Here is a 23,813-nt window from a genome sequence, read left to right on the forward strand (position 1 = left end):
CCAAGTAGAAATCCATCCCTGAGGTCAACTGCCAAATGTATCTCCAATGAAAACTGCAGACTTTCACATGAGCAAACCTCCTCAACAATAGGGAGCTGTTCTAGGCTGTGAATAGAACACTGTCAGTGTGACCAGCTCAGTGGGAGCTGGACATTCCTGACAGTCCTGTCTCCTGGCTAGCCTCTGCTCATCTGTAGCTCCCACCCGCACTTGGTTCTGAAATAACTTTCAGGCAAACTATCTGGTCACTGGGCACATGCTCATCCTTATCACAGTGGCCTGTTTCTGGCACTCCTGAACCAGACTCCCTCTCTTTACTACCTCCACTCTGACCACCCCACGAGAATAAGCACCAAACACAAAAACGCTTTGTTTTCGTAAGTCTTATCCACCTCCCGCCCCCACTCCCAACAGTGCCAGTGCCTTGGTGTATTAATTTGTACTTCTTTTGGAAAACATCATGGGCGGCAACAAACCCAAGAAACAAATGATCCAAGGGTTGAAGAGTGAGTGGTACGGGTTGGGTTACCTGTGAGTAAGGAGTGGTGCTTTATGCAGCCTTAAGTTTGGCACTACTTGTCTGGCATGCAGTCCTGAATTTTTTTTTTAAGGCTATATTAAGTAGCCTCTGAAAATGGGTTCAAAAACCTACTTCACAGAACGGTTTTAAGGACTAAGATAGCGGTTTCAAAGTGCCCTGTGTTATTTATAGAAAGTAAACTTAAGAGCTTCTGCTAAACTGACCAGGGAAATACTCTCTCCCAGGAATTCAGTGGAAAGAAAATGAACAAAACTTTCAAGTTTAGCAGTGTGGCGGGATCAAGATGGCCCAGATGCTATGTGGGGGCAAGGGTCTCTCCTTCACCACTCTGCGACAAAGGTGCTCATTCCTGTGTAGCTCAGCGCAAGGATGGCCGGCCTTGCCCAGTTCAGCTTCTTTGTTGACCCCAGCAGCTCCCGGGAAGACAGGCCTCTGGAGCTTCCCAAACCGCTCCTAGTCCACGACTTCTGGGCACCACGCTGCCGATGGGGGTGTTTTCTCCCAGTAAGTTTTCGAGCTCGTCAGGCAGCCGCCACGGTCCTTTTTGAATCTAGAGGGCCGTGTCCCTGTCCAGGACCAGCCGCATCCACGCGGGTCAGCCTGAGACCCGACCCGACAGCCCGCTGAGCCGCGCCCGCCACGCTCCCGCAGAGGCCACCCCTCAGCGCCTCGGCCGGACCCGAAATCCCGGGCACCGAAACCGCTATTCCACGGCGGCCCGGGCCGCTCACTTCCCATCGCCACAGATCCCACTTCCCAGGGGCACAGAAACATCAACTCACCCCTGAAGAGCAACAACAGAAAGAAGTCAGGCAGCCTCGCGCAGAGCCGAAGTCCCAGACGCCGGCTCAGCGCCATGTCGAGGGGAATGTGAGGGGCTCAGACTTGCAGCGGCGAACTGGCTTTGTGCGCATGCGCTCAGACTACTTGGACCCTGCGATCCGCCTCCAGTTACCATAGCGACCACACGGCCCGGTCGAGCCGGCACCATGGTGACCAAAGAAGCTCAAGTCTGGTTGCTATGGATGCAATGATGCTCAAGGCTTGCAAGTGGTACCTTGGTCAATGAACTTAGCAGAAGAAGGGTTAAAAAGCAAGTCCGGGAGGAAGGAGGGGTGGACTTATAAAACTGCAGATTATTGCAACAGATCTAAGAAGAATTGCTCCATTAAAGTTTAGGAAATGATAAGGCTGGCGAAATGGCTCAGCGGTTAAGAGCACTTATTGCTCCTGGAGAAGACCCAGGCTCCATTCCCAGCACCCAAATGGTGTCTCACAACCATCTGTAACTCCAGTTCTAGATCTGATATGGTCTTCTGACCTCTAAGGGCACTAAACATGCACTAAACACACATACAGGCATACACATGAAACAAACCATTATAATTTTTTTTTTTAGTTAATGAGTGTTATTTTACAAATAAAGATGTTGCAGAACCAGGCAAGGCTCCCAGTAGTGGGAATGGGGCACCAACCCAGCCACAAAACCTTCAACCCACACCTGTCCTGACTGCAAGATGTGCTGGGGAATGGTGGTTCAGAACTTGTGGAAGTAGCCAACTAATGACTTGTCTAACTTGAGTCCCAAGCCATAAGAGGAAGCCCACACCCCTCACTGCCTGGATGACCAGAAGCTTGATGTCTCAGAGACCTAGTATAGAAGCCAACACACAACTGACCAATTAATTAATGAAATAATTCCTGACAATATTCCTATATACTCATAGATTTGTGCCTAGTCCAATAGTTGTCAGGGGATCAGAGAGGCTTCCTCTGGCAGCTGATGAGAGCAGATGCAGAGACCCATACCCAAACATAAAGCCAAGCTCAGAGAACCCCTCAGAAGAAGGGGAGGAAGGATTGTAGGAGCCAGAGGGATCAAGGACACCAGGAGAACATAGAACAGGGAGGGCTCTTAGGGCTCACAGAAACCGAAGTGACAGTCAGGGAGCCTGTATGGGTCTGACCTAGGTCCTCTGCATACATACTGTGGTTGTTTAGCTTGATTGTTTTTGTGGGACTCCGAACAGTGTGAGTGGGGGTATCTCCGACTCTTCTGTCTGCCCTCAGGACCCTTTTCCTCCTACTGGATTGCATCTTGCAACCTTGATATGAGGGTTTGTGCCCAGTCTTTTTACATCTTGTTATGTTGTGTTCAGTTGCTATCACTGGAAGGCTTGTTCTTCTCTGAAAGGAAATAGAGGAGCAGTGAATCTGGGGGAGAGGAGAGATTGAGGGGTGCGAGGGTTGGAGGGAGGGAGGCTGTGGTAGGGATGTATTGTAAGTGAGAAGAGTAAATAAAAAGGAAAAATATGTTGATGAGTAATTTTGGAAACTTTAATGTTTTCACTCTTGTAGAGCCCCTGATTCCATATATAATAAAAGAAGGTCAGCCAGGCAGTCAGTGGTGGCGCACTCCTTTAACACCAGCAGAGGCAGGCAGATCCCTGTGAGTTCAAGGCCAGCCTGGTCTACAGAGTGAGTTCCAGGACAGGCTCCAAATCTATACAGAGAAACCTTGTCTCAAAAAAAAAAAAGAAAGGAAGGAAGGAAGGAAGAGTAGGAGGAGGAGGAGGAAGAGGAAGAAGAAGAAGAAGAAGAAGAAGAAGAAGAAGAAGAAGAAGAAGAAGAGGAGGAGGAGGAGGAGGAGGAGGAGGAGGAGGAGGAGGAGGAGGAGGAAGAAGAAGAAGAAGAAGAAGAAGAAGAAGAAGAAGAAGAAGAAGAAGAAGAAGAAGAAGAAGAAGAAGAAGGTGGCACACAGAACATTAGTGAGCATGCTCAATATATAAACAATAAGTTGCTATAGAAGCATAATTCTAGTAGAGCTAAAACATAATGGCATACCCAATAGTTTATTCTAAATAATAGAAGGGTAATGGGTAATTCTTTGTGCTGGTGCTCATTTTTTTTTTTACTTCTTTTTATCCTTTTTTATTTTTCTTTTGGACAGAGTTTTATTTAGATAATTCTGACTATCCTGAGACAGCTATATAGACCAGGCTGGGTCTTAAACTCACATAAAACCAACAGCTCTGCCTCCAAGTATTAGGATTTAAGATGTGCACCACCATACCTGGATTTTCTAATTTTTTTAAAAAAAGGTTTTGGTTGTTTTTCAAGGCAGGGTTTCTCTGTAACTTTGGAGCCTGTCCTGCAACTCACTCTGTAGAACAGGCTGGCTTCAAACTCACAAAGATCCACCTGCCTCTGCCTCCTGAGTGCTGGGATTAAAGACGTGTGCCACCACTGCCGGGCTCTCCTTCCACTTTTATATGAATTCCAGGGATCAAACTCAGGCTGCCAGGCTTTAGAAGCAAATGCCCACTGATCCATTTTACTAGCCTTGCTCTGAACTCTGAATAGTGGGAAATGGTAAGGGTAGGGAAGAAAAATGCAGCGAGATCTTATAAGTGGATGATGAGAAGGATAAAGACGAACTGGAAATTAGTCCCAAAGAGACTGGAGAATCTGAAATGTTGCTTAGTACAATGGAAAAATTCTCGAGAAAAGTTTGTTCCATGTTTAATATAGAAAGAACATTCCTAAGGTTTCAGAAACAACATAGTTAAAATGAAATTCTGAGCCCGTTAGTAAAATGTGCCAGAAATTCCCAATGACCAATATTAGTATTCAATGGGTAACATAAGGATATTTCAGGAAATTTGAGAGAAAAAGGTCATTACCAAGCATGTTTCAGCTTTCATCGTATATGATGTTCAGTATACATTTTATACATGCTCAAACCTCTACAAATGCGAATTGACTACTACCCCACAACTGCAGAAAAACAAAACAAAACAAAAAAAAAACTAATCTCAAAGATAAGGATGCAATTTTAAAATAACCTGTTTTGATTCTACTTATCTTCTCCTTCTGTCCATATCAGGTCATCATGTATCTAAGTCAGAAGTAAATTGTGTAAGTATTTTTCAATGGTGGCCTCGCTCCCTCCATAAACACAAAACAAAGTAGAGTTTCGTGGGATTTTCCTTAAGCCTAATTGGTTTTCTCCTGCTCTCTTTTTTTCCTCGGGTCACATGCTCAGTCATAGCTACCTAACTGAAGAAAGCGTTCTGATTGCCTGGGGAATGTGAGGTGGCGTCTGACTGTGGACAGAGTATTGTTATTTAGATGCCAAGGCCTCCTTCTCCTGCTGAATTCCCGTGTTTGCATTATGACATGTTCTTTCTGTTAAATACCCTTGTGTTTTAGAGTCTCCTTTGAAATTCAGGCAGAGATTAGAAAAAAAAGGGGGGGCTTCATGAATATTCCATAAAGGGCAGAGGTTCCTGGGTGAGGAGGTGGCAGGTGCTTCATTGTGAAGTATTGACTTTCCTCCACAATGGAGTTTCTGTGCCATTAATGGTGGCTAAAGCATTTTCTTGGAATGGAAATGCAACTAGAGATGCTGCAAGGCAGGGTGACACATTTGCCTGTAATGTGGTCTGTTCTTTCTGGAAGAAACTGAACTCTTGTCAGCAAGGAATGAACTCAATGAGATCAGAAGCAATGTTTTGGAAGCATTTGATAAATAGAACTGGAAGTCTGTGCCTTTACCACAGCATACTCCATCAGAGTGTGTTTATTCTAGTGTGTGGCATATTAGGGAGAAATGCATTTATGTTTGTCTTTTTCGTTTTAGACAGGGTTTTTCTCTGTAGTCTTGGCTGTCCCAGAACTTGCTCTGTAGACTGTGTGGCCTGAAACTCAGAGATCCGCCTGCCTCTGTCTCCCGAGTACTGAGATTAAAAGTGTGCCCTACCACCACTGGCTGAGAGATAAATTTATTTTCTTTCTTTTTTTTTTAAAAAAAAAAACACATTTTAAATAATTCTTTATTAAGTCTGTGGGAATTTCATATGGTGCATCCCAACCTCATTCCCCTTTAGTTTCCAGCACACCATCATCACCAAAACTCCTCTCAGATATCCTGCTGCTGCCTGAATTATGGCAATTTCAAAGTTCATTCTTCGGAACCTCCTACAACGAGCATGTCATAGATGGGTTAGATGTTTGGGTGGGTTAACCAAGGCGCCAGGATATGGATCTGGACAGTAGCTGAGCTGTTAGTTTGAACCACTGGGAATGCTTGGTTTGGGTGAGGGGCAGAGCCAATTCTTCCACACCTGTGGTGAGGGGTAGGGCCCCAAAGATGCATTTCTTTCTTTTTTTAAGATTTATTTATGTATTTATTTATTATATAGTTCTGCCTGCATGTATGCCTACAGGCCAGAATAGGGCACCAGATCTCATTACAGGACCTCTGGAATAACAGGCAGGGCTCATCTCTCTAGCCCGATGCATTTCTTAAAAGAACTAAAGAAATTAACTCTGGCAAGTGGTGGTGGTACATACCTTTAATCCCAGCTCATGGGAGGCAGAGACAGGAGAATTTCTGCAAGTTCAAGGCCAGCCTGGTCTACAAAGTGAGTTCCAGGACAGTCACTGCTGTTACACAGAGAAACCCTATCTCGGAGAAAAAAAAAATTAAATCTGCATATGCTGAACTTAAAAGTTTTGCAATACTGTTATTCAATATAAACACAAAAAGCAAATCAAAAGGCAAAGAGTGGGTTGTCTGTGTGGTTTGCCTCTAAGCAGGACAAGGCTGATTATTCATGTTTATCTAAGGCTGGGATTCCTTACCTATAAAATAGGGCCACCACTACTCATCCCAATGAACTGACCGCCAAAGATTAAACACCTGAAACACAGGTGGCGCACAATACATATTTACTGTCCAAGCTTCTTCCCTTTCTCACTATCATACTTCTGAGCGGGCAGAAATGGCTTTAACATTCTGTCATGACCTTGATAAAGAAAGCGCCCTCAGCCTGCAGAGGAGTCAGAGGAAATGAAAAGCAAAGGCGGGCTTCACATGAACGGTTGCTTTTCCTTATGTTCCTGTTATAACTTGAGAAAGTGACTCAAGGCCTGAGACTTACTACGGAGACAAAGCTGGCCTCAAATTTACAAAGATTTACCTGCATCTGCCTCCCAAGTGCTGCAATCAACGCCATATGCCACAACTTCAGCTGATATTATTAAACAACAACAACACACAATCTGCTGGGTGGTGGTGGCACACACTTTGGATCCCAACATTCATTCAGGAGGCAGCCTGGTCTACAGAGTGAATTTCAGAACAGCCGGGGCTACACAGAGAAACCATGTCTCGAAACACCAAAAAGGAAAAAAAAAAAAACAACACAATCATAATTTCATTTCCTTCTCTATGACGTTAAATTTCTAAATAATCACCTGAAGCCAGTTCTCCCAGCACGAGAGAAGGGAGATTCTTTTCTTTATGTGAGTCTCTTCCTCAAAGCATTTGTCTGCTGACTTTCTGGGAGCTTGGTCATGCCTGTTGCTCTGGTTCTCATTCCTTTTCACTCCTTCTTTCTTTGCAATATTTTCCACTAAATTTCCTACATTTATCCCAACTCTCATCCTCTCATCTTTGTCTTCAAAGCAGTTTTCTTTTGCTTCCATAGAGATATCCCTCTCCCACTCATCCCATTCCCTCCACTCAAATAAAATGCGCTACAGTTCACTTGATTTGCATATTCCTCTGTGGTTCAGTTGAAAAAGGTCACGCTGTTGGCAAATTTTTTCAAGTGAACTCCTATGGTGAGGCCTTCAGCAGCAGCTATAAAAAAATCAAATTGGCAGGGGAGCTGACCAAGCCTTTCAGTTGATAGAGCACTTGCCCCGCATGCAAGAGGCTTTGGGTTTGATCCCAAGCACCGCATAAACCAGGCTTGGTAGCACAGTAGGAACAAGATTATCCTTAACTATACAGCCAGGAGTTAAGGATAGTTCATTGCCAGATAATGCTACATGAAACTCCACCTGAAATTTTTAAAAACAAAAATAAACCAAGCCATTTCATGGGAGTCCCAAGTGTAGGTGCCTGTGTTTGCGTCTTCATGCACTCGTATCTGCCGTGGGTCCCTCATTTATGCTAGAGCAGAGTTAAAGTATCTGGGGCTCTTTCCTCCCCACTATACATTCAAACACAATACCACTGGGACTGCTGAGTAGCCTCAAGGATAGCTCGCGCTACATTGGAACACAGCCAGGAGCAACTATTGCTCCTGATGCCCAGGGTAGACCCCTGTCCTGTTGCAGTGTCCCTAACCTGTGGCACTTTATGCTATAGTTGTATGCCTCCAATGTATGGCAATTGCTTTGTTTACATATTGGAGATATTTTTATCCCAGCCCTCCAATTAGAGGTAATTTTCATTTCACACAAATTGCACCACAGAGTGTTTACTTCCTCAAGGCACCAGGGAGAACCCAGAGGCCATCTCATCCCTGTCACTCTTCCTTTGCTGCAGGGATGTTGTGCCTTCAGTCGAGACCATGCTAGACCCAACTTGGTTTTCAGGCCTTTGCAATGAGCAAATTCTTCCAGAGAGTACCAGCTTGCATACTGCCCAGACATTTCCAGGGATGGGTAGGAAAAATTCTCTGTAGTTGCTATTGCAGAGATTCTGGATATCATGGTCTAGGAATGGAAACAGTGGGGATTTGATTCTATTTCCTGGGTCACCTACATGAGAGAAGTCTCAGGCAGCCAAGTTATTGTTCAGACCCACAAGTCTTAAGGCAATGAGTAAGGCTTCTAGCTAAGAGTCTGCAGTTTCTCTTTAATTGCATGCTGCTCTAGTCTTTAAAATTCAGGATTAGGAGGAGTGAATGCAGTCAGGTAGTAAAAGTGAGGGCATGGGAATGATGAAGCAACATGTTAAACCCCACAGTGAGAATTTACTCAGTCACTCAAGAAATAAGGAAAGGGCTCTTTAAGAGTACACATCCACTTCTAATTAGTGCCCGAAGAGAAACTAACCTCAAAATTTAGCAGCTTAGATAGGGCTTAGGTTTTAACCATGGGCATGTGATGTCATCTTTAAATCGCTTCCAGGTCTCTAGCCCAAGTCACACTGCGAGCAAGAGACTGCATGTCTGGCCATTTGGACAAGCAGAAGACTAATCTGTAAAGATATTGTCGTAATTATTTTCAAAGTAAATCAGTGTTGTTCTTTTCCTGTAGTTGTTACGCAGGGTCACCCTGACTACCTGACAGAATTATGCATCTCCTGATAATTCAGTGGGACTTGATGACAGCGGTGATTCCTTTGACCTACCCACAGAACCATGTTCTTCAATATGAAAATGCCAACTGTTAGCCAGGATTGTCTCCTTTAGTTATGTGTGGGAAATGGAGTCTAATTGGTGGCAATCTTAGTGAATGAATATTTTTGGATGTGTATGTGGAGGGGGTCTAGATAGATTTTTCTGTGTAGCCCTGGCTGTCCTGGAACTCACTCTGTAGATCAGGCTGGCCTCATATTCAGAGACCCACTTGCCTCTGCCTCGAGAGTGCTGGAATTCAAGGTGAACAACACCTCTGCCTGGCTGTAATTAAATTCTAATAGAAATGTTTCCTCAACAAGCCTAAACTTCAATTATGTTAAAAATACAAAATTTCCTTGTAACAACCTGGTTAGTATGTTACTTACCTCTAAGTCATATTGGAGGCAGTTTTTCTTTCTAGCTAAATTCAATTTGTGTGACTTAATTTTTTTTTAAGCAAGTAAATCCATTATAACATCAAATTGTTACTCCTGGTTTCTCCTACATCAGAGATAAGATGCAGCTTAAAACCTTCTAATGCTAAAATTTCAGCAAATTATCCTTGAACTTCTTGTCACTGCCTAGTTAAAAGTGAATCAGAAGTCTGGAGAGGTGGCTCAGCTATTAAAGGCAAGGCTCACAACCAAAAAAGACAAAAATTAACAAGAAAAACAGCTCGAGACCCCCGAACGGCCACAAAAGCTAAAGGATAAACAGATGATAGTATAAACAATTAGTTGTGCCTTCCTGACACAAAAGGCAAACTGAAGATAATATAAATGTCATCAGCTAGCTCCTATTTCAAACACCCATTCTTAGTTTTGGGCCCCACAAACCAGCTTTTAACTGACTTAAGTAATGTAAGCTAACACTAATAGAATACATTTTTATTTCTTCTTTGGCTAGCCTAAGAAAATAGAGTGCAGTTTGGGGCTCAAGGTTCTTGGGTACAATCAGAACCCCCAAAGCACTGGGGATACTCAGCAGAGACCCTGTGACAGATTGAGAGCTTGAATGGACTATCTCGAAGAGCACCTCTGTTTCACTACCCTTGATATTCGGGGATGACCTTTGAGGCCATTCATTCTTTCCAGGCAACACTTTGGCTTCCAGTTAGGCCTGATTCCCTGGAGTGCAGGAAGGAAACAGAAAGCTTTGCCACGCTTTGAGATACAAAGTCCCCATATGTCCTACCCCACAGGGTAGTGGTGCACCTGTTGCTAACCTAATGCAATTTTCCCATGTTTTATCTGTATTGTTGCATGGTCTCTTTCCATATCTAGACTTCAAAATTGAGGTCAAGGCAGTAATAGATGATTAATGAATACCTTAAGAATGAAGGGAACATTCCTGTGTCCTGCAGAGGACTAGCAACTGGCTATGGTGTTCAGGCTAAAACTCCAATTCTTCTCCTCCTCCTCTTCTTCTTTTTTTTAAAAAAATATTTTTATGGTTTATTTAACTTTATTTTATGTGCATTGGTGTGAAGGTGTCAGATCCCCTGGTACTGGATCTTCAGACAGCTGTGAGCTACCATGTGGGTGCTGGGAATTGAACCCGGGTCCTCTGGAAGAGCAGTCAGTGCTCCTAACCATTGAACCATCTCTCCAGCCCTCTCCTCCTCTTCTTCCTCCTCCTCTTCTTCCTCCTCTTCTTCATTCTTTTTAATAGGTCTCTCTATATAGCATTGACTGGTCTGGAACCCACTATGTAAAACAGGCTCTGCCTCTGCCTCCCTAGTGGTTGGAATGTCCAGCTATTCACCTTGAAATTCTTAAGTCATTACTTATGCCCTTTAGATTCCTTAGTATGACTGAAGGACAGACAATCAGCTGTCATGTTTACGAGCTCCACAGCTTCAGTATCAAGCATTTTCTTTTCCTCTGTTCCCTTGAATCTGCTTACACTGAGAACCTTTCTCCAAATTCCTAGGGCTATCACAAAACAATGCCTGTGTGATATTTCCTATCTGCATTTTCCTTCCCTTTGGCATGGTCATTTTCCAACTCTATCAGGTCCTGTGTATCCACTTCCGATATTATGTCCTCATGGGTAAACCACTAGAATTTCCTAGTTCCACTGTGTTCTGCAGCCCAATTTAAATGGCTGTCTTCTGTCTTTCCAAACATAACACATACACCTGTAATTTTATACTATGCCATATTAGATTGTACTGTATATTTCCTCTGTAGACTTTGTAGACTTTGAGTCTAATTGGTTTTAACTTTTCTTGTGTGTTAATATATGTGTTTGAGGCCATAATCCTTTTTTGGAACAGCTCTAAGTACACCCATTGCCATAATATATTGCTTTCTTTATAATGTGATCTCAAGTATTTTATGATTTCATTTGCAACCACTACTTTTTTAAGATTTGATTTTGTTTTACATATATGGGTTTTTCCTGAATGTATGTGTGCGTCACATATGTGCAGGGAGAGGGCATTGGATCCCTGGGGCTGGAGTTACAGATGGCTGTGAACCACCATATGGGAGCTGGAAACTGAATCTGGGTCCTCTTGAAGAGCCATAAGGGCTCTTTACTGCCAAGCCATTTCCCAAGCCCCTATGACCATTACTTTATATTTTATTATTCATTATTTAGAAGTCTGCTTTCTTAGAATTCCCTGCCCACTATCCCGTGCTGCTGGGAATTAAATCCAAGGCCTTCAGCATGCTAGGTAATGATTCTGCCATTTAGTTACATCCCCAGCCCTGTTAGAATTTCACCCACTGTATTTGTTGAGAGTGTCTCTATGTTATTTTGTCTTTATGTTTTTACTAATATTCAACTTTGCATGTGTGCCTTTTGTAATTAGAATATGTGGTGCATTCTTGGTGGTTGGTTATACGGCTGTAAATAAATATCCGTTTGGTTAAATTTACGTATTATGCTCTCTCAAACTCACCTATCTTTGTGCAGTTATTTGTTCCCTTTCTGGAGAAGTGGAGCTAAATATCACACTGTACTACAGGTTTCCTAAGACCTCATTAAAGTTCTGTCAAAATTCCTTTAATTTTACCTACATGGTATATTGGTTCCAGAGTATTGAGCCATCATGGTAATTTCAGAAAATGTGCAGCCTACTCTCTCTTACAGCCTCTTTCTTCCAAATCCTTCTAGCTTAAGAGCAAGATGCAACCCCCCACCTGCCTTGGAAAAGTTTTTCCATCCTCAAGCTCCATAGAATCAGAGTTGCTCTCTCAAATACTTCTGTTAAAGTATTTTCTTCGAAACACATACAACCATCTCCATGAACGAATCATGACAGATGGAATGTGACCAGTGGTATCACGTTGGACTGATGGTTTCCACATCATTTCTTCAACAAGAGCAAAAGTTGAATATAAGCTCTGTGTCCTCTACCACACATCACAGCTACCATATGCTACTCCTTAAGCACCTTTGAAGCCTGGCAGAGTGGCCCACACCTTTAATCCCAGCCCTCGGAAGGCAGAGGCAGGTGGATCTCTACGAGTTCAAGGCCAGCCTGGCCTGCAAAGCAAGCTCCAGAAGAGCCAAGGCTGTTACACAGAGAAACCCTGTCTCAGAAAATCAAAACAAGAAGCACTTTTGAAGTCTATGGGAGTCGTAAATGACATGTGTAGCACAACTCTTCTGTAAAAACTTTAAAAAATAAAAGACTATCATGCTAGGTGCAGTGGTGCATGTCTTTAACCTCAACACACCAAAGGCAGAAAACAGGTAGAGCTCTGTGAATCTGAGGTCAGCCTGGTGTCTATATCATAGCAAAGGAGCAGATGAGTAATCTGCAGGTTCAGACCGACAAGCAGGGGAGTGGATGGTTGGTCATTGGAGTCAACAATGGGACAGCACTGAGCTGAAGCACCGGGGAACAGTTCTCTGTCTATTGGTGCACACAGGAGGTGATAACATGGCAGGGCATTGTAGGCCATTGCCATTTCAGTGTTAGGTGTCATCCTCTTTATAGGGCACTGGTGAAGCTGTTGTACTCTTTCCTCAGTCTGATGTATTTGAAAAGTGCATGGGCCTGGTTTTTCTGGTATGATTTTAATGCACCTATGTGTATCACACCTATGTGTGAACCACTTTCCTCCAAGACTGATTGAGACATTCTATCCTGCAGGGAAGCTACTTGAGGAAGAACACAAACAACTCAAAATAGCTTCAGGAAGTCCCCGAAACAGACAGGATTTACTAGGCCCCTCACTGCTTGAGTAAGCAGTAAATGTAGAGAGTCCCCGTCAGATAGAACAAAGCTGAACCACAAAAAAGACTTTTACACAGCCAACGTGCAAAGAAGTCTCTGAGAGCAGACCAACTGCCTAGAAGAAGCAGAAACCAGCTGAGCTGCTTGGGTGGGATTTAGACCAATGAGGCACCTGGAAAGGACGCCCTCCAACCTGGTGAACAGCCTGCAGGCTGTGCAGTGTGCGCCAGGTTTCCAGCTGTGTGAGCTGTCACCCAGGAGGTTTTGGTGATGCAGCTGTCTTTGTGTTTTTTCTATTTCTAAAAGTAACCTCTCACCCATATTCCTCTAAGTAATTCCAATAAAACTCATGGTTCATCAAGCTGGACTTTACTGGTATCTGTTCTTTAGTCTGTTGAGTATACCCTTTCTTGAGTGTGCAGGCCCATGTATTGCATCTACTACGAAAGTGTGTGTGTGTGTGTGTGTGTGTGTTTATATATATATACATATAATCACATTCCCATGCAGTCCCAAATTACCTCGATAACTTTATAGACTGGAATCCTTTTTACTGTGAAGAAGAAGCTTTTGGGCAGTCTTTGCCTCCTGGGTTGTACTGGACAGATGTTAGTTATATGCCTTCAAGTTGCATATAACTCAAAATGAAGTCAATGTTGTTTGTGAAATTGAGTGTCTTAGGGCAGGGCACAGCCCGAAACAGATCAGTGCTTTACACCTCATAGAGTGACTTTGAGAGAAAACTGAAAGGAATTTGAAACCAAAATAAGGTTTGAAAGTTAGAGAGGCAATAATGGGAAGACCTAGAGGGTGGGGAGGCTGGAAAGGTGAGCATGGAATCAGGCAAAGCGATGCAGGACCAAAGCCCACTGGGCAAAGAGGCAGCCCAGAGGCCCTGCTTCAAGCAGCAATTGTAACATTGAAAGCTTGCTCCCTTGGAGCAGGGTGGTCATGACAAAAAGGAAACGCATCAAGTTCAACCCCTAAAACCTAGGTAAAAGAAAAGCCATTTGCTACAACAAATTCCAGCCTCTAGGACTGTGTCAAATGCCTGTGTGGGGTGGGAACTTGTTGAACCCTCCACAGCCTACACACCCCAGAACTCAGAAGCGAATGGAAACATCTGTTCAAATCTTGAGATGAATGAAATGATCCAAAAGAAACAATACAACGGGGAGGCGTCCATGGCAGAATGGAGTTGGAGAACAAGAGAGAACTAAGGAAGTGAAAGGGACACCTCAAGCAGTTTCCCCGGGGTGCTGGGGAAAGAGAGGTGGTGAAATAGGAAGGACAGAATCAGAACCGCAGGGCAGCATGTGAGCAAGGCTGTAAACACAGTGAAGAAAAGACTTGCATTGCTCAGAGTTCATGGAAGACGTGGATCGTTGACATAAAAACGCTTTCCCTAATAGGATGCTCGAGGTATGATAGTTAGTTAGGGGCCATCCTGCCTGCATTAAGAGCCACCAAGTAACTCAGTAAATATGGCTATGTCTGTAAGTCCCAGAGAAGATTACTGTGCGAATCTTAGTGGAGTAGGCTGGAGAGATCAGTTACTGGAGATTTTAGGGTCAAAACCTCCCTCGTTTCTGGCAATCTCAACAAACTAGGATTGACCATCCATCCTCTGCATACTAATGAAAGAAAAAAATCATGCTATGCAGGTGCAGAGAAACTTTTTTTTTTTAAGACACGGTTTCTCTGTGCAGCTTTGGAGTCTGTTCTGGAACTCACTCTGTAGACCAGGCTGACCTTGAACTCACAGGGGTCTTCCCACCTCTGCCTTCTGAGTACTAGGATTAAAGACATGAGCCACCACTGCCCTGAAAGTCATTGTTTTTTGTTTGTTTGGTTTTTGTTGTTGTTGTTTGTTATTTTGAGACAGGGTTTTTTCCCTCTAACAGTCCTGGGTGTCCTGGAACTCATTTTGTAGACCAAGCTGACCTCAAATTCCCTGAGATTCTCCTGTCTCTGTCTCCCAACTGCTAGGATTAAAGGCGCACCTCCACGACCCAGCTCTTTGCAGAGAAATCTTTAGCAAGGCCACTTTGGGAAGAGAAAATAAGGGGATCTAGTAACCCTGTAAGTCTGTCTTTAGGGTTTCTTCTGTGAGGTTTAGGTTTAAATAGAGGACATGAAATATGTATAAGTAAATAGTCCTGGACAAGCTGTCCTGCTCACCCTGGACCTGCCGTTGTCTTGGCTCTGATCTGTGCTGTAATTTGTGGAACTCTGTGAAATCTCTTCTTCAAGTTCCTCTATGACTGATGCCAGGACTTCTTTCTCTTCCCCCAGCATGAGACTCTTGGGAAATTTTTCTCTAGCATCTTTTGTTTCAATGGTCTGATAAACAAAAGAAGGAGGTCAAGGCTTTCCAATGTGGAATATCTTCTCTCCTGCCAAAATGGTTATAGACCTGCCTCAGGGTGAGTCAGCCCTTTTCCCATTGACCATGCCAAAGAGAACAGATATAGAAGTGAATTGGTCTCTTCTTCAAGAGCTAGGATCAACCTTTTTTTTTTTTTTTTGGTTTTTCGAGACTGGGTTTCTCTGTGGCTTTGGAGCCTGTCCTGGAACTAGCTCTGTAGACCAGGCTGGTCTCAAACTCACAGAGATCCGCCTGCCTCTGCCTCCCGAGTGCTGGAATTAAAGGTGTACGCCACCATCGCCCGGCGCTAGGATCAACCTTTTGTCTGCTCTCTTGAACATAAACATTCCAGGCTTATTGGTCCTTGGATTCCAGGACTTAAACCAAAGCTTCCCACCCTATGCTCTGGGTTCTCAGGTCCTTGGCTTAGGCTTGCAGTCATTCCACCAGTTTTCTATGCCTTTGAAGCCACTGAACTGGGACTGAGCCACGATTCAAGCAGCCCAGTCTCCAGCTTACCAGGCAGCCTGTTGTTGTAAGACTTCTCATTCCCTGTCATCACGTGAAGCAATTCCCCTAGCAAATGACCTTTATGTATCTATTCCATTAGTCTTCTTGGAGGATCATAACTAACACATTGCACTTCTCTCATTTAGTTTATCAGACCTAGCCACAGGGGCCATTCCTAAACGTGGCACAGCAAAATCCTAGAGAGAAAAAAAAACTAAGAGAAAAAGCTCAGCTACGCCAAAAAGCCTTGGGATTCTGTGATCAACCAGTTTTGATTAAAGAATGTGATAGATAATCTTCATTGTGGACGTAACTGGCTTTAGAATCACCATGGAAATTTACCTCTAGGTATATCTGTGAGGGTTTTGAGAGCAAGTTAACTGAGGGAAGGTTTGCCCTGACTAATCGTGCTGGAAGGATTCCAGCACTGTTCCATGGGCTAGACTCCTGGACCAAATACACAGAGAAAGCAAGCTGGCACTTGCACTTGACCCTTGCCTATAGATGCAGTGTGACCAGCTGCCTCATGCTTCTGCCGCCAGGCTCTTCTGGCCAGGACAGATTTAAGCAGAAGCAAACCCTTCGCCTTCAATTGCTTATGTCAGGAGTTTTGTCCCTGCAATAAGAAAAGTAAATAATACAAAGAGTAAAGACAAGCTGGTGGACGGTGACACACACCTGTAGTCGCAACCACAAGTCTGGAGCAGTGCTATAGACACACTAAGTCCCAGACTAGGCTAATCACTGAACTCAAAAAAGTTAAATCACAGCCATATGGTGGTGGCACATGCCTTTAGTCCCAGCCCCCTAGAGACAGAGGCAGTCAGGTCTCTGAGTTCAAGGCCAACCTAGTCTACAAAGTGAGTTCAGAGGACATCCAGGGCTACATAGAGAAACCCCATCTCAAGAAACAACAACAACGAAAAGTTAGATCTCACCATTCAAACATTTAAAGGTAGTCCTTAGATAAAAATGGAATATACAATGTTTACGGCAGGAGGGTAGTGAAAGGGTATTTTTCACTGTGCCTGGAATGTTAGTCTGTTTACTGTCATTGATCATGTAAGAGATGAGAAATAAGTAAGGGCTTTATTGTAGGAGAAAGTATAGATCACAGCTAATCCTGCAAAGAAGCACAAAGACCTAGGCTTGATCCCTAGATCCCAGGTAAAAATCCAGGAGTGGTGATGTGTGGTTGTAGTCTCAATCGTGGGAAGGTGGAGGATAGATGGACCTCTAATGAGCCAGTGATAGACCTTAAACAAACTAGCTACAACTAACAACAAAAACCACATAAACAGTTGGACAGTGGTAGTGCACACCTTTAATCCCAACACTCTGGAGGAGAGGCAGGCAGTTTTCTGTGAGTTCACGCTTAGCCTGGTCTATGAAGTGAGTTCCAGGACAACCAAGGCTACACAGAGAAACCCTGTCTCAGAAAACCCCAAACCAAAACAACCCCAAATTCATAAAGACAAAACAATAACAAAAACTAGGAAGATGATCTCTTCTGGAGGAATATCACTTCTGGTTAACTGTAGGTTTCTACTACACACGCACATGAAAGAACACACACGCATGAGCACACATACATACATGCACACACGTGCAGGCATGCACATACACACACACACACACACACACACATGAAAACTAACCCTACCTAGTACTACTCTGATCTACTCTGGGTAGAATGAAATCATTCCGTGTTCCATAGTCCTTTTGGAGCTATCTCCTTATGCTTTGTAGTCTTTACGTGTCTAGCACATACTCTCTTTCTGCTGTCCTGTGAATTCCCAAGAGAAGGCTCAAAAACACAGTTAAGTTGATGGCCTTTCAGAAGACTGTTTTCTGTCTATTGCAAGACACTTCGATGTCAGTCAGGTCTTTGCCACTATAACAAAACACCTGAGGCAATTAGCTTATACAGAGGAAGACTTATTTTGGTTCACAGTTATGGAAGCTCTACTTCAAAATCCAGTGGCCTCACTGCTTTGGGCCTTTGGAGAGGGCAGAGCATGAATGAAAAGAAGACATGGCGGAGCAGACTCTCATACCATGGCCAAGAAGAGAGAGAGGAGGGCTGGGGCTGCTCAGTGTCTTTTGCCAGATATTCCCCCAGTGACCTGCCCTCCTAAAAGTTTCAGTACATCCCAATAGTACCGTCCTGCGAACCAGTCCTTCAGCAAGCACGCCTTTGGGGACACATTACATCCAATGTAGTTGGGGTAGGTCCCTCCATTCCAATGGCCTGGACCCGTAGCTCTTGAAACCACTTATCCACCTTGCTCAGGGAACCCAGAATGCCTGGCAGCTCACTTCTTTCCAGTCAGGCTGAACTCTGAGAAGCCATGTTCAGTCTGAAGCTTTCCCAAAGATGGGCTGAGGTAGGAGCTGTGGACCTCACCATTGGTAACTTTGTTCCTTTCCCAACCCATTACACCAACCCTCACAACCCTCTGCAGTTTCTCCAAGGAAGCACTTTGTCCTTCACAGACAAAGATCAGCAAGGGTCAGTCAGTGCTCCCTTCCCTTGATTTTTGATTTTCTTCCTCCTAATTGATAGCATGAATTCCCTGAATACAAGGCCAGGGGCAGATGCTTAAACTCTACTATCAGGTTCTTAGCCACTTTTTTAGTTCTCTTTGATTTGTTTCCCCAGTGTTTTGTGTTTGTTTTTAATTTTTTAATTTTTATTTTTAATTTTTATTTTTTATTCTATTTATTTATTTATTGAGACATGGTTCTTCTGTGTAGTCCTGGTTGTCCTCATTCCATAGACCAGGCTGGCCTCGAACTCAGAGATCCACCTGCCTCTGCCCACCCCTACCCAAGCCCTCCCCAGTGCTGGGATTAAAGGCATGTACTACCACCACCCAGCACGTTTTCCCCAGTTTTTTAATGGGAAAGACAACATCTATTTGTCCATAACTCCTAGGTTTTCTGTGACTACCTAAGTGAAACAACAGACACAAATGTATTCTGCAAGGAAGTGCCTACACTTGTGGAGGATTAGGGGTCCCTTAAGGATTAGAGAAAGCTCTCCAGCCACTTCTCCCTCCTCCTAGGGGAGCCCTTCCTGCAGCAGGTGTGGATGGATGGCCAGAGCCTGTTGTATGGATGCCAGGCTTTGAGAAGCCTCCAGGCTGGAGAAGCGACTGTCTGATTCCTCTGCAGTCGGGCAAGTATTAATAACGGAGGCAGGGAGGATTAGCCATATGCCACGTAATTCCTGTTAATCAGGATTGAGGGGAGCTTGTGCTTGTAAAGTAACAGATGAGCTGGTTGGCTTCCCCACAGGCCTGGCTGGGCTCACAGACAGCCTGCTCAGCCCAGAGCTGTCAGGGCTGGCTCAGCCCCCATGGCTGCCTGCTCTTCTGTCTGCCCTCACCACTCTCCTCCTTTCTCCCCGCTCAGATGGTATTTCTTGTCTTGCCTTTATTACTTCCATTCTTACAGTTTCCTCCTTCAGGTCCCTCTGACTAAGTCTTTTCCACCTTACTCTGGTATTGACCTCTTTGGTAACCTTGTGTTCACCTTCCTGGACTTTTTTCTCCTTCCACCTTGTTCTTAACTTGATTGGTTTGTCATGAGACAGGGTTTCCCAGTGTAGTCTAGCCTGACCTAGAATTCATTATGTAACCTAAGTTGGCCTCAAATTTACAGCAATCCACTTGCCTCAGCTCCTCCCCTCCCCAGCTCCCACCCCAGGTGGAATTACAGGTATGATCCTATGACTGCCTTGTACTGAACAATTTTTTCATTCATTCAATCCCTTAAACACAAAGATTTCAACATACTTTCCTTCCTTTCAAGAGTAAAACAATGACCCCCCACCCCCAGTTGCACCATGAAGGCTAAGCTTGAAGGTCTGAGGCAGTCCCTCCCAAGCCCTACTGAAACCAACTTCTCCGGGTGTCTTCCTCACATCCCCTGACCTCACATAAAATGCCAAATCAAAGCCTCCCTTAGAAATGTGCTTGGCTCCCTAGTTCCATAGGACAGGTTACAGTTTGATGTTTCAGAATTTCCTTTCCGTTTCTCTGCCCTTCACATTCAATGCTGAGCTCAGAATCAGCAAGCATAAGAGGAAAACAGTGTCCTGCTCCAAGGTCAAATGGTGCTCTGCCCTCAAGCTGCAAGGGATTGTGACTCTCGCTTCTGCAGCATTCTGTGTCTAGCCTGGTCTGTGTATGTGCGCGTGTGTATGCATGCATGTGTACATGTGTGCATGTGTGTGTGTGTACACTTACATGTATAGGCATGAGATTTCTGCCTGAGACAACTGTGACATAATTTTGCAGGATCTGTTTGTGAGGAGACTGGAGAGGGTACAAGTGGATTTTCATGGAATGTGTGCCCCAGAGAGGATGGGAATGTGTGCATCTGTGTGTGGACGTGTTTCTGACCAGTAATTTGGAGAAAGAGAAATGTCTAGAAAAGGATGTGTATAGGACACATGAACTGAAGTGAGAGGAATCTTTTATGTGTGTGGTCCTTGTGTAGGACGGATTTTGGAAAGAAACCAAAAGGGAAGCTCTTGTGCTTCCTAGAAGCCTTCAGGCTCCGTGCCAGGAAAACCCTTAAAATAGCTGGTTCTGACCGGTTACAGTGAGTCACACCTGTAATCTCAGCAACTGGGAGACTGAGGCAGGAGTACTGTGCATTTGAGGCCATCTTGGGATACTCAATAAGTTCCAGACGGTAAGTGTGTGTGCATGCATGCATGCGTGTGTGTGTGTGTGCATGTGTGCGTATGTACACAACTACTGTTCAGAGTGTAGCTTCTTTCAGGAACCAGCCTATTTTCCAAGAAGCTCTTTAAATGACAAAGATAAAACTTTTTTGGCTTGCTTACCAATTTCTCCAACCTTAAGGTCACGTGCACAGCAATCCTGCGACTGGCAACACCTTTCAGCTCTTGGCATGTAAGAGCTGCTTCCTCTCCCAGGTTTCTTGGAGCAAAATCCAACTGAAGTGGCCCTGGGTGCCCCTGGTCCCTCTCCTGGTCCCAGACAGTGCACAAGAGAAAAGGAGGAAAGCAAAGAGGACAATCTGGTTCTGCAAGTCTTTTCCTGTATTCCAGAACCCACCTTGGAGTCAGGACCCTAGCCTCCCTAGCAGCCAGCTATGTGGTCCAAACACTGTTGCAGCGGGTGAGAATGGGGATCCCCTTTCTGCTCTGGCCTCCAGTTTGTCCAGCCTCACTGCTCCACCTTGTGGTCAATTCTAACTATTACAATTCATTTTTTTCCCTCTCCAGTCCCCTTGTCAACCAGCCCTCTTCAATGCCAAATGTTCCCTAAAAACGCTTTGTCATTTGGTGTTCTATATACGGTGTCCTAGCATTACAGGAGCTTGAATTGTAAGCAGAGATCCCACATGGAAATGAGCCCAGAGCTGAGCACGATGAGAAACAACAATGCTAAAGGCTGTAGGTTAACATGTTTCTATGAAGAAGAAAGCCATATTCCAGACACTTCAATCAGGAACAAGGAAGACGGTAGTAAAACCCTAGGTTAGTCTTTTTGTGTGAGTTTTCTACCCTCTAAGAGGATTTATGTGGCAAAGAATGGAGCAGACTTGATTGCTTGCCTTGAAATCGGCTTGCTTTGCATCTAAGGACCCTGAGGGGATGTGACAGTACCCCCCCCCCCACACACACTCCACCTCTGCCCCAAAGAGCATCCCAAGAGGAAGAACTTGTATTGCTTGTCCAAGGACTGCTGAAGCTGAATCCAAAAGACCTGGTCTAGCTCTGCTAACTTTGAGACATCTTCCTTTCCTCTAGAAGCTGCCCGGGCCTGGGAAGGATAGAGACAGAAGCAGGAGGATTGTGAACACATGACTAGTCTGGACTACATAGGAAGACTCCCCAAAATAAGCTGTCTGTAGGCCTTGACCTCCATTCAACCAATATCTGCTATCACTTTTCTCATGTTAGTCAAGCGAGTGTATGCGGCTGGTTAGTTCTGACTTAGCTAGAAGGACGCTTTCCCCACCTGACCTGTGGCTTGAAGTTCTCTGTCTTCAAGGTGAACTCAAACTCTCTTCCCTCCACAAAGTCTTTTTTGCTTTCCCTGCCTGGCAATGTCCTCCTTGCCTTCTCTTTAAAGCTCTCCCTGGGGCCGCAATCCTGCCTCTCTTGGGGGTGCTATCGGTGCCCTATAGCATGCCCAAGATGCTCCTCTTCAGGAGTAAGTCTGTGGGGCCTATGTCTGTGCACCAAAGACCAGCCTGCCATGGTAATTGCTGAGCAGGCCACTTACTGATGGAAAAGCAATGCCCCACCTCCTTTCCATAGTTCAACCTAAACATGATTTTCCCAGTGAGATCCCATGAATACCTTCTACCACCCCTAGCTGGGGGCATGCTCTGTCAGTGCCTCTAGGACATACGTTCTTCCTACAAGGATACTGATAATTCTTTTTGCTGTTGGTTCTTTACTCACTTCTCTTCAAAATGATGGCTCCTTGAGGAAACAGACTGTGTCTTAGAAATCTACCTTGGGCTGAAGATAGAAGATTTGGTAGCTATTCACGGATCAACAGATATGTAAATGAATAAATGGGTAGACGCATGGAACTAGGAAAAGAGAGAATAGCTAAAGGTAAGAGTCTTTTTAGTTCTACAAAGATTTTTGTGTGTGTGTGATTACAGAACTCCATTTGTTTGTTTTATCTTGTTTGTTTGAGCCAGGGTCTCTATCTTAACCATGTCTGTCTGACCTGGAACTCACTATGCAGCCCAAGCCGATGTCCCATTCTTAGAGATTCTCCTGCCTCAGCCTCCCAAGTGTTAGGATGACATTATGAGCCACTGCTCCGACTTTATGCATTTTTGGAAAAACAAGGTTGGGAGGGTCAAGTGGTGACTTTTTCTTCAGCTGACGTCATGGCTATGCCTTGCTTCTGTGGGAGGTTTGCTCCTTGCCTGTTCTCTGGGCTAAGCCTGGCCCAGAATTTGGCAAGATCTCTGGGGCGTTTGTTTTTGTCACCCAAACCTGGTAGGAGGGTGGGTGGGAGGGAGGGGAACTGTTTTGGGAAAGAGTGTTGGGGAGTGTTTATATGTGTGATGAGTCAGGGCCACGGGGAGCTGGGAGCCTTCCTCCCTGCCTCTCTGTGGGGGTAGTTCTCACTGACGGGCAGAGGGTGGAGGATCACCAACTGTCTTTGGAAAGTTGGGGAAGTTTTCTTAGTCACAACTTATACCAAGTCAGCTGGAGCTTTATGTAACCAGGACTTTGCTCTACAGATGAACAGGGGAGTGGTGGCATCAGAATGGCTCCCAGACATTGTGTAACAGTTCTTACCTTCTCATCCCCTTCTAACAGCCAGTGTGGAGAGTTTTGCCTTGTCTTTGAATATAGTGCTTAGGGGCGGGCGGGGCTAAAGACCACAGTTGTTTTATTATGACTATAAAATAGTTTATATTATCTTAGTCCTGCTGGAATGGCCCCCAAATCAACACCAAATGGGGTGGGGGTGGGGGATGAAGGCCAAGCTAGTTCCCCAGAGCAATTGGGTTTGTATAGACCAATCTGCATATGATAATCTCCCTGTTACAGCTCCCTGCAGTACTCTTGGCAAATGCAGGCCATCTCTGCTCTCTTGTCTCCCTACTCTCTGGTCAGAAGAGGCATCACTGGGTTTCCCATCTCTGATACTGAGTCAATTTTCCTATCACAATCTGAGTCTTCAGCAAAAGCTCCAGGTAGGGCCTGATTCTTGTGTGCACGTGTGGGTACAAACAGGCAAAGATGCTCATCCAGGGAAAGAACCATGGCAAAGGAGCGGTACCCAACCTATCGAGATGGAAGCTGATGACTTATTGAAGCTGAAGAGACCTGCACTGAGTTGGCTGGAAGAAACAACAAAGACCAGAAATCAGGGGAGCTCCTATAGTCCCAGGACCTCCTATAGAATCTCTGCAAATTAGTCTTCATTTGTAACAAGTTAGAACAAAGGGCTTCTCTTAAGCTTCAAGTACAATGAATTAGGGCCATATGTGGGGGGAGAGATAAAATATAGCATTGATTTTCTTGGAGGTGGGCGTTAACAT

At 44.6% G+C, this 23,813-nt stretch overlaps 1 protein-coding gene across 1 annotated transcript in view; it reads right to left on the minus strand.

Annotated features, from left to right (window-relative positions):
- Jam3 (junctional adhesion molecule 3) overlaps positions 1–1,429 on the minus strand; it is a 55,771-nt gene extending 54,342 nt beyond the window's left edge. The window contains exon 1 of the mRNA XM_057766391.1: positions 1,324–1,429. Within this exon, the coding sequence (XP_057622374.1) occupies positions 1,324–1,399 (76 nt within the window). The 5' untranslated portion in view covers positions 1,400–1,429. The remainder of the gene's footprint in view (positions 1–1,323) is intronic.
- Positions 1,430–23,813: the final 22,384 nt, after the last annotated feature.

The sequence above is a fragment of the Chionomys nivalis genome, chromosome 4 (assembly GCF_950005125.1).
Source record: "Chionomys nivalis chromosome 4, mChiNiv1.1, whole genome shotgun sequence".
NCBI classification, from domain to species: domain Eukaryota; kingdom Metazoa; phylum Chordata; class Mammalia; order Rodentia; family Cricetidae; genus Chionomys; species Chionomys nivalis.